Below are 14,541 nucleotides of genomic sequence, written 5' to 3'. Positions count from 1 at the left end.
TCTTTAGGAAGCCATTGGAAGGCATTCATTCAGTACAAAGTACAGTACAAAGATTTTTCAAAAATCTGATCTACAAGCTCATACATTCAGTATAGACATGAGATCGCTTGAACACAGAATGTCATTGCATTATTTGTCCAGGTTGCTGTGTATTATCTTGCATGTTAATGTATTTTTAGGTGTAGAATAGATTGAGTTCAAGCGTGTTGCTGAACATGGTAGCTGGAGAAAATATATACCACAATATCGTTTAGCCAACATTTACTCAATGATTCAGGTAACTTCAGAACAGTGTCGAAAAATGGAAACAAATGTGAAAAAATAAAGCCATCACCCTTTTTGCAAAACAATATATGTTAATGACGTTTAGAAGATTTAGAACACTTTCCTGGGGGTCTTTGTGTGTAATATGTAGTTTTAGATATTTTAGATTTTAGCAGTGAACCCAGTGTCTCTAATGTCATGAACACTGGGATCACTTATAGTACAGCGGCTAACAGCCATATTGTGAGAGAACCTTTCACTTGGTGATACAAGCGTGAAATTTGGCATGAACATGCCTCTGGGTCACCTCTTTAACTTTTTTAACCGAGCCAGCGAAAAATCCAATATGGCGGTCATTTTTCAAGATGGCTAACATGCTAATTAGCATTAGAAAATGGTAGCATTAGCATGCTACCATTTTCAGTATGAAAACTAAAAATAATGACAAAAATAAAAAAAATATATAAAGAATAAAAAAATATATATATATATATATTTTTTAATTTAAATAAATCTATCTATCTATAATGGTGAAATTTTTCCTAAAATTTGTAAGAAATGTAGACATAGGCAATTAGATGTGGCGGCCATCTTGAAATAGCACCGCCATATTGGATTCTTGGATGGCTTGGTTAAAAAAGTTAAAGAGTTGGCCCAAAGGAAGGTTCATGACAAATGTCATGCTTGTATCACCAAGCGAACAACCGTTCCAATGATCTGCTATATTGCACGAATTTTGTGTGCGTGTGTACATCTGTAATCCACGTAACTCGAGAACCGTTCGCCCCACCGACTTCAAATTCGACACACACATTCCACACACCCACAGGGAGTGCAATGCCCGGTCTCGAGTCGGCCGCACCCATGGTTGTCCAGAACCGCCACAAAAGGCCTTTTTTATTTGGCGGCCATCTTGAAAAATGACCGCCATATTGGATTTTTCGTTGGCTCGGTTAAAAAAGTTAAAGAGGTGACCCAGAGGCATGTTCATGCCAAATTTCACGCTTGTATCACCAAGTGAAAGATCGTTCCTATTATCTGCTGTACTATTACTTCCTGGACTACATCAAGGACTGTCTAAAGTCCTTGGACTACATGTTGTCTCAATAAGACAGCCCTCCCCCTATCCACAAGGAGGAGTAGTGCACCAAAGCATTATGTGAATTGTAGTCCAGGAAGTAAGTGAGCCCCAGGAAAGTGTTCTAAATCTTCTAAACGTCATTAACATATTATTTATTTTGCAAAAAATAGTGAAGTGTCCCTTTTAATGGCCTTTACTAAGCCACCACTTAGCTTAATAAGCCACCCCCCTGATGCATTATGGTGCAATATAATAACTCATCAAAGCTTGACATTAAATTGCTTTAGCACAAACACATCCTCACACAAATTCAAACCATTTGAGAGTTGAGCACCACAGAGTGCACGGCGGACCCACTTCAACTGAGAGTTCAGCACCATAGTGCACGGCGGACCCACTTCAACTAATGAACTGCAATGTTTATAAGAATTAGCACGGCGGCTAAACAATTGGCACAGCCGCCAAACAGTTCCAAGTACAAGCAAGGGCATGATATAAGCATGATATAATGGGATGAATCTAGAGTTGCAATGCCCTCCATTGACTCCCTATACTCATCCAATTTGCGTTTGTGATCTGCTTGTATTGTATTAAACGACGTTCAACTCACCATCATTGCAGCTCTAGGCCAAGTTTGAATTATCCTCTTTCAATCTGCCGAGCTTTTGTTTCATAGAAATCCACCGTAGACATGTTATGAGCTACTTTCTGTCAAGAAATTCTATGCATGTGATTCTTGCAGTTTGCAGTTTGGAAGCACTCGTTTTTGTTAAAGGGTCGCACTGCTGCCTCCTGCATTATGTGCAAAGGGACGTTCAGTGACTTACGACGAGTGCTTCCAAACTCCTGCACGAAAAGTAATCACATGCACAGAATTTCTTGACAGAAAGTATCTCATACGGTGGATTTTTATGAAATAAAAGAAAGAGGATAATTCAAGCTTGGCCTAGAGCTGCAATGATGGTGAGTTTAACGTCGTTTAATACAAGCCGATCGCAAACGCAATTTGGATGAGTAGGGAGTCAATGGAGAGTATTGCAACTCTAGATTCATCCCATTATAAAAAAATCTAGAGTTGCAAATTGCGGCTAGTTGATGATGAGACTTATACAATTAACTACTCACCTAATGCCGGTGGTTCCATGTTTAATGTACTTCCAAAGTGTGTACATTGTCACAGATGCATGGTTTTCATATCATGAACTTTAGTTTGGCTAAAAGCTTGTGTTTAATCCACGTGGGTTCTTGTTTACTACTTGGTTTAGACTACAGCTCTTGCCGGCATCATAACAACCAAAACGGGACTTCCTCTTCTTCTTCAAAATAAGAGCCACTTGTGATGATTAGTCAAGTAAACACTAGTTTTTTTTTTTTACGAAGTCTACTCTACTTACAGGACATAGATAGACATTTGTAGCACCCTGAGATAATGCTTTGAAATTACCACTTACACACACACACACACACACACACACACACACACACACACACACACACACACACACACACACACACACACACACTCAGTCCCATGACTCTCTCTAACCCGTCTTCCTATATGTCTGTGATGGCCAGGACACAGTGGTAGCACTTCAGGCACTGGCCATGTTTGCCAATGCCACCTACACACCTGAGGGCAACGTCACGGTGACAGTGAGCACAGAATCACCGGTGGCACCGTTCGCGGTGAACTCGGTGGCACAGTTCGAGGTGAACGAGACCAACAGACTGCTGTACCAGGAGAAGGAACTGTTCGACGTCCCACCAGCGACAACCCTCTACCACATCAGAGCGGAGGGAGATGGCTGTGTCCTCGTTCAGGTGACTAATAATAACACTCATAGAGCTAACCTGTAGAGCTGGTGCTTCTCAAAACACTTTGACCTTTTCATTCACGGCACCCCTGAATAACATTTACTTTACGGCACCTTATATTTTAGGTAAAATATGTAAATGGTTCCACCTAAGGGACAACGTCACAAGGAAAATATATAGAAAGAATAGTAGTTGAAGCAGATTGAAAATAACTTTTATACTTTTACGTTTAAACTGAAGTGATATTGACGTATTCCAAAAATGATCAAACTATTCCACGGCACCCCTGGACTTGCATCACAGCACCCACTTTGAGAACCACTGCTATAAGAAAGATACCAATAGGTTCTCAAACGTTTTCATGTCAAGGACCGCCAAATTTATATGCATTTACATAACTAAATTGTCAGAAACACACTCTACTTTCAAATGTATTTAAAAAATGCTAAACATCAAAGTGAAGGCATCACAAATGCATGCTGAATGTGCTCAGAAAATAAATCATACTACCGTTCGTTAAAATGGAAACGTCGTACTATGCTGTAGTACAAAAAGAGAAGGTCATAGGATAATGTCATCGGTCATAGTTCTACTATACTATGGCGTGTATTATGAATGAATCATTGAGGACCTTATCTCCCCAGATCGCTATGCACTACAACATCCCCCCTCCTGACGAGTCCGATGCCTTCGACATCAGTACTTGTAACATCGCCGAATGCAACGCAACCACACCGACGCTCGCTGTCACCGTGGGAGTCAAGTAAAGCACTTTATATATCTACTACTACTAACACTGTTCAAATTTACTATCTTAAAACCACTAACTAGACTTGAATCCAGAAAAGGTCAACCATGGTACAATCACTGTTTCTCAACCTGTGAGGATAATTGTAAGCAGGCCCCAATGATAATATCCGTAAATGTGGCCCACCCATCTGACCACGTAACGGCAGCCGGCTCAGAGGCTTTTGAGATTTTCAAGTGGGCCGCGGTCCAGAACAAGTTGAGAACCAGTGCTGTAGATGAACCCAATAAATGTCTGATTTGATCCAAACGTTTGACCAGATACAAGGGCCCCCGGCCGGAGACCAACATGGTTATAATCGACATCAAGCAGCTGTCGGGATACACTGTGAACATGACCCAAATCACAGAGGTGAGATGATTGAAAATACTTCATTGACATTATTACATTTGGTTGTTCAATGAGTTTTATTTAAAACTCATTCACTGCAGAGATCGTGTTTTGACACCTTTAACTACTCTGTGTTTTCTATATAGTTGAAGAAAAAGCGTTTAGTGAAACGTGTGGAAACAGAGGACGGACATATCAACATCTATGTGGAAGGGGTAGGTACACAAACACACGCACATAATAATACAAAATATGTATTGCAATAATATCAGAATAATTTGCACTTCTGTGGAAAATTAAAAGGGCTCTAATTGCATCTAATCCATTAGACAGCTTTGCATACCTTTTGTCACCTGCAGTATCCTTGTTCACCAATCACCAAGGATAATCTAAAATCAGACCATGTTGTTCTAAATGAAACTGAAATAAGTATATGTCCAAATGAAGTGATAATTGTGGGAATTATTATTGCAATATACAGTACATGGCATATACACATGACAATATGCATATGGAATTGTGTGAGTGAATTTGTGCGAGTGAAACAAGTGAGTTGAATAATGCTCCTGGTTGGTTGTAGCTGACGAAGGATGTGCACAAGACCTTCAAGGTGATTCTAGAAGAGAAGGAGACCTGCATGGACCTGGTGCCTGCCGTTATCAAGGTTTATGATTACTACCAGCCAAGTAAGAACCGCATCATTCTGCTCTCATAAAGCGCCGAAGTCATGACGTCACTCGCTCATCCCCTGGTTCACGGAAGTAATTTCTCTATGGAAAATAACATGGGGTCATCTTAAAATCGTCTCATATAAGAATTCTGGTCCAAAAATAAACAAACTGTCTCTGCGAAATTATCGTTTACGACAGTCACTCAGTCATATTTCATGTAGTTAGTGCTAGTGCTAGTTAGCTAGTGAAAATGTAACTACCGGTAATTCAGCAGCAGTAACATTAGTGTTTTCTCTCAGTCAGTTGATTCTTCATATCCATATGAGTGAAACGGCCGGGATGATTTGTTCATTTTTCAAACTGTTCTTATAGACCGATTCCGTACCGGTTTCATGGTCGCAGCCTACGTATTTCCTGTAGGCGGACTCGACGTAGCTGCGGGGGTAAAACCCTCACCAGGCGCACATCTTCCACTACAGTGAACGGCAGAGTGACTGATGTTAGTTTGCCTCAAACTTTACTCCTGTACCTGCTTTTTTACTAACACTAACATTACAAAGATGCCCAGAACATCGAGATGAACCTGTGTAGTTTATGGCTGCTCCAACAGTAGTGGCAACATAACAAATAAAATAAAACGGAATGTCTATATCCACCGCGATGGCTGAGACCAGAGCCATTGAGCAATGGTTGAGACAAAGCAGTGAAAGATACATAACGCCAGTCTTACCCAATACCAAATATTTCTGTTTTATTAACACAAGGCTGCTGTACTTTATACCTCATACTTTAAATGCTTAGTATGAGGTATAAAATACAGCAGCCTTGTGTTCATAAAACAGAAAGATTGGGTATTGGGTAAGACTGAAATTATGTATCTTGCAGGATTCTTCACTGCTTTGTCTCAACCATTACTCAATGGCTCTGGTCTCAGCCATCGCGGTGGATATTAGACATTCCGTTTTATTTTATTTGTTATGTTGCCACTACTGTTGGAGCAGCCATAAACTACACAGGTTCATCTCGATGTTCTGGGCATCTTTGTAATGTTAGTGTTAGTAAAAAAGCAGGTAAAGGAGTAAAGTTTGAGGCAAACTAACATCAGTCACTCTGCCGTTCACTGTAGTGGAAGATGTGCGCCTGGTGAGGGTTTTACCCCCGCAGCTACGTCGAGTCCGCCTACAGGAAATACGTAGGCTGCGACCATGAAACCGGTACGGAATCGGTCTATATGAGGCGATCTAAAATCTCCCTATGGGGATTACAATGCAAATAAAAAACCAGTGGATTTAGCGCCCTCTACAGATATTGACGTCAGACTTCGGTGCTCTATTCTATTCTATCCAACTTTTATATTTATTTTATGGACTCAGATTTGATTTACGCAAGATATACAGTAACTCTTACAAAGTGCTACACTATACAGCTACAGTATAGCACCTTTCATGACATGAAATGCAGCTAGAAGTGCTTTACAGAGCAATAGAGAAAAAAAGAAAAGCAAAGGTGTAAAACAACATTAAAATAATAGGAGTAATGCAATACAGTGAGGACATGAATAACAATTAGGATGTTCAAAGCTCAACTAAAAGCAAGAGTGTAGAAGTATACAATTAAATGTTATTCTAATTCAATTCATAATTTGGTTTCAGTCTTTGCTTCCTTTTAATCCTTTAGTGGGGCGGCATAGCACTACATATCAAAGCAATTGTTCATGTTTTTTGACATGTCATTTGCATTTAGGAAAGCTGTCTGCTCATTTTAATGGAGAACCGGAGAGTGAATATATCTGCTATATCTGCATTCTCCTTGATGGCAAAGAGATTGCAGATATAGCAGCATTGGAGACTGTATTGGCCAACATTTTGGTCAACATGCCTATTGTTTAGTTAAGTTTAAACGGAACAAAATGTTATAAAAAATGATGACCAGCTGTGGTTCCTTATGGAGACACAAAGGAGTCTCCATAGGGAACCACTGCTGGTTATCAATTTATTGGCTTAGGGACTATCCCTTTGAAATGCTTTTTCTGATGATCTCCAATCTCTCCATTGTTTACAGGTGACGAGGCATCCACTGATTATATCACCTCATGTGCAGACTCACAGAGTAAGTTCACCACACCATTGTAACTTGAAACTTTCAGTCTTATGGTCTTTACACACCAGGAGCCCTATTTTCATCAGTGCCTTTACTGCCTTAATTACCCCCTATCCCTAAACGTCTTTGCCTTTATTCATTTTTACCATTTTGAAAAACAATTTTTAATACCGGTAGTTCAAATAACCAATCTTCAAGTTCACAACGTGTCGATGTACATCGGCTAGTTGAACAATTTTAAAATGTTTTTCAAAATAGTAAAAATGGCAGAGACGTTTAGGGATAAGGGGTAAGGCACTGACGAAAATAGGGCCCCAGGAGTGTTTATTTTGTGCTTTTAATTCTTATTAAAACTGCTGTTTTTCAAGTGCTTTTCAGTATTCTAAGTGGCAATAGAGCAAGGCATTTTATTTTCTAAACAATTAGAATAGTGTGTTGAAGGGGAATCCCACTCATTTTCAACATTGAATGATGTCATTAATATACCTATAATATATGTGTGGAAATAATAATAAAAAAAAAAAGTCCCCCCTTGTCTAGAACTTGGGGTCATGTGATCACAGTGTACTCTTTGGCCTGCAGGGTAGACATACACAATAACTAATAAACTGATATTTTACAGGTGACACAGTCATCGAGATCGAAGAGGACTAACATCCTGCTTACCTCATTGGACCAGATTGGACCTCATTTGGGAGGCGGTTCAGAGATCCTGGAGGAATGTAAATTTTCAGTCGCATTCCAACGTTTTAACTGTAGGGACAAAGATTTTTACCCTTTTTTGAGGTTTTACATTTTGTGATCTTTTTAAATGATTTGTTTTTCTTTTCCATTTTTAATATAAAATATAATTATGTAGTTGTCACATGGAAAACTTATCATAGACCCGAATACGACCTCTTGATAACAATTAGTATTTCATTGTTAAAGATCCATGGACTAGAATTCAAGTGTCGGCCCCTTGTGACTGGTAAATGCATTAATATTCTGCAGGGTCCATGTTAATTCAAGAATTGTAGACAGTTCTCTATAATAGTTGTGATTTTAATAGACAAAAATCCATATTCGCCATACATGAAAGTGCCACGTAACATACAGGGTACCGTTAACACAACATGGTCCGAAATTTGACTGTTTTTGTGTGTGCATGAGTGTGTGTGTGTGTGTGTGTGTGTGTGTGTGTGTAAGAGAGTATTTGTGTGTGAGAGCGTGTGTGTGTGGTTGTTGTGTATGAGACATAGATCTGTTTTTTCCACAGTGTGGCAAAGTGATCAGTGAATATCTGTGTTCTGCCATGACTTTAAAACCCAAATGTGATTGACTGTTGACAATAAAATCTAAAATGACAAAATAAAAGTACATTTTTTTCTCTCCATACAATACTGTCTCATTTCACTAATGAGCTTTTTTTCCATTCAACCATACCTTTTTTAAACAGTATTTAGTTTATTTTCAACACAGATATTTAGTCTATATTCCATCTACCATCCTCGGATGCAATTTAACAACCTTGCCACAGCTGAATAGTTTGGTTTGCACACTTAAGAGTGCAGGGGGGGTTTCAAGGCAAGGAGGAAAATATATTAGGTATTCTCACCAGTCTTTTAAAAATCTGCTTAAAACATCATTGCTCACTATCGCAGGCACCATAACCATAAATTAAGACAGCTCATTTACTCACCGAACATTAAACATATGAAACTAAAACCGTTCCACATGCTCTTAATAAAAATAGACATCACAGCGTAGTCTTGTCCCCTCTATAAGACTGGATTGATTTTACACTGTCAACATCTAGGCTTTACAATGTTGACACCAGGCTAGCTAGCCCCACGAGAACAGAAGGTCTTCAAGCTAACAAGAAGTCCTCATGCATTCAGGCCTCGTTTCACACTGGGAGTTGACATGTGACCAAATCAATTATCTTTTCAGACAAATGAAAATTCTTGGTGATTTTTGTTTGCCAGTATTGTGGCTCTTGATAATTGAACTAATATTAATAATTCATCACATAACCACAGTGTCACACATCCCCCAGTGTGTACAAGACTCTCAAGGATAATGTATAAGTTGTTGCACAACGTTTCGCGTCACTACGAGAAAGAACAGAATTGTCACCGAGCGACATTTGGCGAAAGGGTTGTGCAATAAAGTACAAATCAGCCTTCAGTATTTCTACCAGTAAATGACGCCACAGACTTCCCTTCCATCTACTACAGTGTAGATTCCTGTGCATGCAAATCCACATATCATTGTTCTGACAATAGAAAATGAAATCATACACACAGTCCAGAGAGTCTCTGCTAGATAGACTGATTCCATACACGGTAACAAACATTGAAATCAAGGCACAGATTTATCCATGTCAAAACACTGGTCATGTACGCATGGTACTAATCAGACGTGGAGTAGTCTGGCCCAGCGACCACTAGCTGTTGGTGATATATAGGCTGGCAGTGATAATTTGGCCGCTCTCGAAATGGAGATCGCTTCAGACGCAGAACTTGGCAAACAGACTACTTTCGTCTTTGTTATGATATGCACACACATTGTTGTACACCTTCTGGTGTCGTTGGAAATGTGAACAATATAAAGCCTGGGTTATACTTAATTGTACTGTACATGGGTGTAAGTATAAAGCAGGCTTAAGACAAACAGTGAGATCTTGTTCACTACGTTCACAAATTGTCTGGAAATACGGAAAACCGCAGAGGATGGGAACTCCTGAGCTGCTGTCCCAAAGATAATTCAAAATAAACTAGCTGAAATCTGGGTCAAACTGTAGTCGTGTGAATTACCCTTTTATTTATTTTTAGATGTTGTGTACTCGGTACACAGTATAAAAACAATAACGAAATGTAAATAAGCCCCAAGGGCCATGATACAGTAGTACACTGTACTGTACCGCGTGGCCTTAGGGCTTAGTTCAGAGTACAAGACTGTTCTAGATGGACTAGAACAAAAGGTTGTTCACCTTGAGGATTCCTCACTTGGCTAAAGCACAACCGGTAGCTTTAATCAATAACAGTATTTGCCCCACATAAATAATGTCTATTGTTACTAGATGTTACAGAACGTCCCTGATCACTTACTGATCTTTATCCTCTGTTATACATTTCAAAGAATATTTCATGTTTTTTTTGTTTTTTTAACAACCATTTTGATTGTTGACCATTTTCTGTAATTTCTATCAAAACCGGACATAAATACACTGGGTAACGCATCAGGTAATAAGCCACTGTCAGAGGAAACACATATAGGTGTAATGTCATTTTGGCAATTTTCACTAAAATGTGTAAATGTGATCTGAAAGAAAAGCATATCTCCATTTGGCAATACAGAAAGACGAGTCTTGAACAGGTTGACATTTTGGTTTACATGCAGACGGGCTTACACAAGTGTGTGTGTGTGTGTGTGTGTGTGTGTGTGTGTGTGTGTGTGTGTGTGTGTGTGTGTGTGTGTGTGTGTACGTGCGTGCGTGCATGCGTGCAGTATACTGTACATAATGTTTATGTCCTCCAAGGGCTCCCTTTTCAATCCAAACAAAATCAAGTAGAAAACACGGGTTTGAAGAAAAAGAAAATCTACATTGGAAAGATAAGAAATAAAAAAGATGTCTTAACAAAAGGTAACAAAAAAAGGCCTTATTTTTCCTGTGGTGGTGGTGGTGGTGGTGGTGGGGTGGGGGGGGGGGGACTGGTGACGAGATGGCCTAATAGATTCCAACATGGAAGAACCACCCTGGTGTTCACCTCGCCTCAGCAGCATTGTGTGTGTGTGTGTGTGTGTTTCTTTTTAGTTGAGGAACTGTGTGTAACCCTCTGCCCCCGTCACGATGACATCCATCCATATCCTCATGGCCTCTGGCGACGGCGCCACCATGTAGTAGAGCCTGTCATGTGTCTTCACACAGAAGGTGAGATTTGGGTTGGGACTCTAGGAGAGAAATGACAGGGACATTTTCAGACATCCAAAAACAGCGGTACGATTCATGTGACTTTGACTGCTATCTCTGTTACAGGGGGCTAGACTGACACACACACACACACACATTACACACACACACACACACACACACACACACACACACACACACACACACACACACACACACACACACACACACACACACACACACACACACACACACACACACACACACACACACACACACACACACACACACACACACACACACACACACACACACGTGCGTATGCACTACTGTATGCACATGCACCTATCTGGAAGTGTTTTGGCAACACTGAGGCAGAAAGCCCATAGACAGAACAACGAGCAAGTACTTGGCTAAGGCGTTTTGCCATGAGGAATACAATGTTCATAATATAATATCAAAAAATATGACAAAGACCTATTTAGAGCTGCAATACTACTATGCAATCTCTTTTCCCCTTCTTCAACATCTCCCCTTTTGACTGGTGTTCATTTAAAACACCAAAGCTTAAATTTGTTATCTGGCTGTCATGTGAAGAGCTGGTGGGCCTAATCATTTTACACACTGCACTTTGTTCAAGTAACAAGCAGTAATGAACTCAAATAGAGAGGTGCAACAGAATAGTTGAGACGAAGTAACATTTATGTCCAACTAATTATCCATAAAACAGGAGACAGGACAGATGGGGCTTTTTGGGGGAGGGGTCAAATATTTAATATATAACCAAAAAAGTTTCTTTACCCCAAAAAAGAAATGTGTGCGACAATTTTAACCAATTATTATAATTTGTTTTGCATTGAAGTAAGAACACGACAACAAGAATATTAAAACAATATTCCTTTGTCAGAATTGTTCTTTGTCTGTGACCCCGTCTGAAAGTCTCACAGCCTATATATTTGTGGGTCCTGGTATACTTTCTTTGGTTGAGAAGCACACGACTGCCAGCCATTTAATGGAGTTTACGTTGGGTGGGACACACTGCCACAGAAGGACGGAGTGACAAACCAAGCCATTTAATGGAGTTTACGTTGGGTGGGACACACTGCCACAGAAGGACGGAGTGACAAACCAAGCCATTTAATGGAGTTTACGTTGGGTGGGACACACTGCCACAGAAGGACGGAGTGACAAACCAAGCCATTTAATGGAGTTTACGTTGGGTGGGACACACTGCCACAGAAGGACGGAGTGACAAACCAAGCGGGATTATCAGTTCAAACAGCTACTCACACCTATCCACCCCGTGCAGAGGAAGAGGGGAAATATTCAACACTATTAACATATTCACTATTCAACATTCTCTCCCTGCCAGTCACAACCATGCCCGTCTTAACCATGCATAATCATTCATGACACACATCTCCTCATGGGGCTCATAATTATTTGGGCAGGGAGAGACACGCGTGCACGCGCACACACACACACACACACACACACACACACACACACACACACACACACACACACACACACGCGCAGAGTATTCAGCATAGATTGGGGTAAGAGACCCAGAGAGAGGATGCATTTTAAGGCGATCAGGAGAAGAGAATGATACATACACTGGTCAAATTCAAGTTGAAAAAGCGATTCTGTGATGATCACAAACAAGAGACGCACACAGTAAATACCAAAGATAAAAAGGTGGTTTGAAACCAAAACGAGTGTGGCAAATGGGAAAACACTAGGCGATTAAAATATGAAATAAATTAAGAATATTTATGATTTATTTTCCTTGTTCAAAATGTAGCGTACCTTGGTGGCGCTGCGGAGGTGGTCATAGTAAACCTCCTCTATTGCTTGGAAGTAGATGACTCCCTTCAGTTTGGTCTCGTGTTTGTCTGCAAAGGAGAAGAATAGAAAACAAAAGGTTTGGTGTTAAGAGAGAGGAGGAATCACTGACAATACAGGGTTTATCTTGGCTTCAAGAATCTGTTAATCCATTTAATTGATTATGAGAAACAATCCATTAATCTTAATCAACAGGGGGGGTTTTTTCCTTCTTTTTTTCTACATTTTATAAACAGTACATTCTAACAGTCTAATACACTGGTTCCCAAACTTTTTCATGTCAAGGACCCCCAAATTGACACTAATTTGCCCGCAGACTGCCAGGGACCCCCATAACAGAAGATTTGTACGGCTCTAGCAGTGATTCTCAACCCGTTTAATTTCAAGGGCCCCCAGTTTGATATGTAATAGTCTGCCGTAATAGTCTACAGTCTACAATAGTCTACGCCCATTTAATGGCATTTCTATCTCTGGGACCCCAATGTATATTATACAATCAAAGTAAATTTAACTCTGAGACTGTACAAATGGACCCTAACGGGTCCATTTGGTTCCATTTGTACACTCTCTGAAATACAGACCCATAAAGGTCCATTTGGTTCCCAACTATGATTTATCTGGGGACTCCCTGGAACTCACTCAAGTACCCCTAGGAGTCCCCGGACCCCACTTTGGGAACCCCTGGCCTAATAGGCCTGCAACAGCTTACCACTTTCAACCTGGCATCCCTATTTTGGGCATGTCATTATAGCCAAAAACGCTATATTATATCTACACGCTCACATGTCGTGTACTTGCAGATCGCCTATTTTTGCACGATATAAAAAGAGGCTTAAGTGATTAACCAGACCAATCGATTAGTCTATAAAAAATATTTCATGTCGATGCATTGATAAAAATGTAAAATTCTTGATTATCATACGAACCGAAGTAATCGATAAAACAATCGACAGATGCAGCCCTACTATAAAAGCTCAGCGTGGCACAACGCCAGGTCATCTATGACAACCACAACAACATGTGGCCCTGTGGGCCATTTCAAAGAAAATCCTTGATCATCACAGATTCATCATTTGCGATAACGGGAGTTGGGGGGGGGAGAAAAAAAGACAAGCGCAGCAGTTTCCTCCGCTTTCCTCTCGCTGCGCTTCCAGACCCTACTTGACTGCATTCTTACACCGGGGTTGTAAATCATTGCAGTTTGTTTCATCAGCCCCTGCAGAGCTGCAGTGTGGGGAAGAGGAGCAGAACACAGCACTCCGCTCCTTCCTCCAGGCGCAAACACTCGCAACAAACCCAACTTAAAGACTAGTAGGTAGATATGTAGGAAATCACCATTTCGAGGAATTAGCGGTTTCATTTTTAATACGCAGCCATTATCTCCTAATGACCTGTTTTAACATTCAAACAGCCCATCATTTGCATACTAATTTATAAATGCATCTAAATTACAAGAAGAAGAAAGAACAAGAAGAAGAAAACAACTCGTGCCGTTGTGGTTCGTTAACCTGAATTAGCAGCAGGGGGTTTAAGACTGATTGAACACTCGTCACATCTGCTTGCGTCTTCCTTCAAGGTCAAGAGACGGATGAGCCTTGCATCTGATCAGCTCGCTCAGAGCACAGAGTGCAGCGTGCATACAAACGACCACCGGGGTATTCTCTCTACATTTGCTTTGTACCGGCGTGCTTTAAAACCGAATTAAGATGAAACCCTTCTGAAGTCTTCA

General features: G+C 40.4%; 2 protein-coding genes across 5 annotated transcripts in view; one reads left to right on the top strand and one right to left on the bottom strand.

Annotated features, from left to right (window-relative positions):
• LOC310864457 (alpha-2-macroglobulin-P) overlaps positions 1–8,088 on the top strand; it is a gene marked incomplete at its 5' end in the record, with an annotated part of 35,609 nt that extends 27,521 nt beyond the window's left edge. The window contains 7 exons of the mRNA XM_083773144.1: positions 2,921–3,166; positions 3,805–3,923; positions 4,229–4,319; positions 4,445–4,513; positions 4,879–4,984; positions 7,031–7,078; positions 7,692–8,088. Coding sequence (XP_083629270.1) covers positions 2,921–3,166; positions 3,805–3,923; positions 4,229–4,319; positions 4,445–4,513; positions 4,879–4,984; positions 7,031–7,078; positions 7,692–7,723 — 711 coding nt within the window. The 3' untranslated portion in view covers positions 7,724–8,088. The remainder of the gene's footprint in view (positions 1–2,920; positions 3,167–3,804; positions 3,924–4,228; positions 4,320–4,444; positions 4,514–4,878; positions 4,985–7,030; positions 7,079–7,691) is intronic.
• Positions 8,089–10,468: 2,380 nt separating this feature from the next.
• phldb1b (pleckstrin homology-like domain, family B, member 1b) overlaps positions 10,469–14,541 on the bottom strand; it is a 108,685-nt gene continuing 104,612 nt past the window's right edge. For 3 of the 4 annotated variants that reach the window (XM_083773656.1, XM_083773657.1, XM_083773658.1), the window contains 2 exons: positions 12,777–12,862; positions 10,469–11,005 (listed from right to left, as the gene is read on the bottom strand). In XM_083773656.1, the coding sequence (XP_083629782.1) occupies positions 10,865–11,005; positions 12,777–12,862 (227 nt within the window). In that variant the 3' untranslated portion in view covers positions 10,469–10,864. Of the gene's footprint in view, positions 11,006–12,583; positions 12,614–12,776; positions 12,863–14,541 lie in introns of all 4 variants that reach the window. The other variant, XM_083773655.1, reaches the window with a different exon arrangement.

This window comes from Protomyctophum parallelum, assembly GCF_964188405.1.
Source record: "Protomyctophum parallelum genome assembly, chromosome: 9".
Lineage (NCBI taxonomy): Eukaryota > Metazoa > Chordata > Actinopteri > Myctophiformes > Myctophidae > Protomyctophum > Protomyctophum parallelum.
The sequence above is the reverse complement of the archived record's forward strand: the minus strand, read 5'-3'. Positions and strand labels throughout refer to the sequence as shown.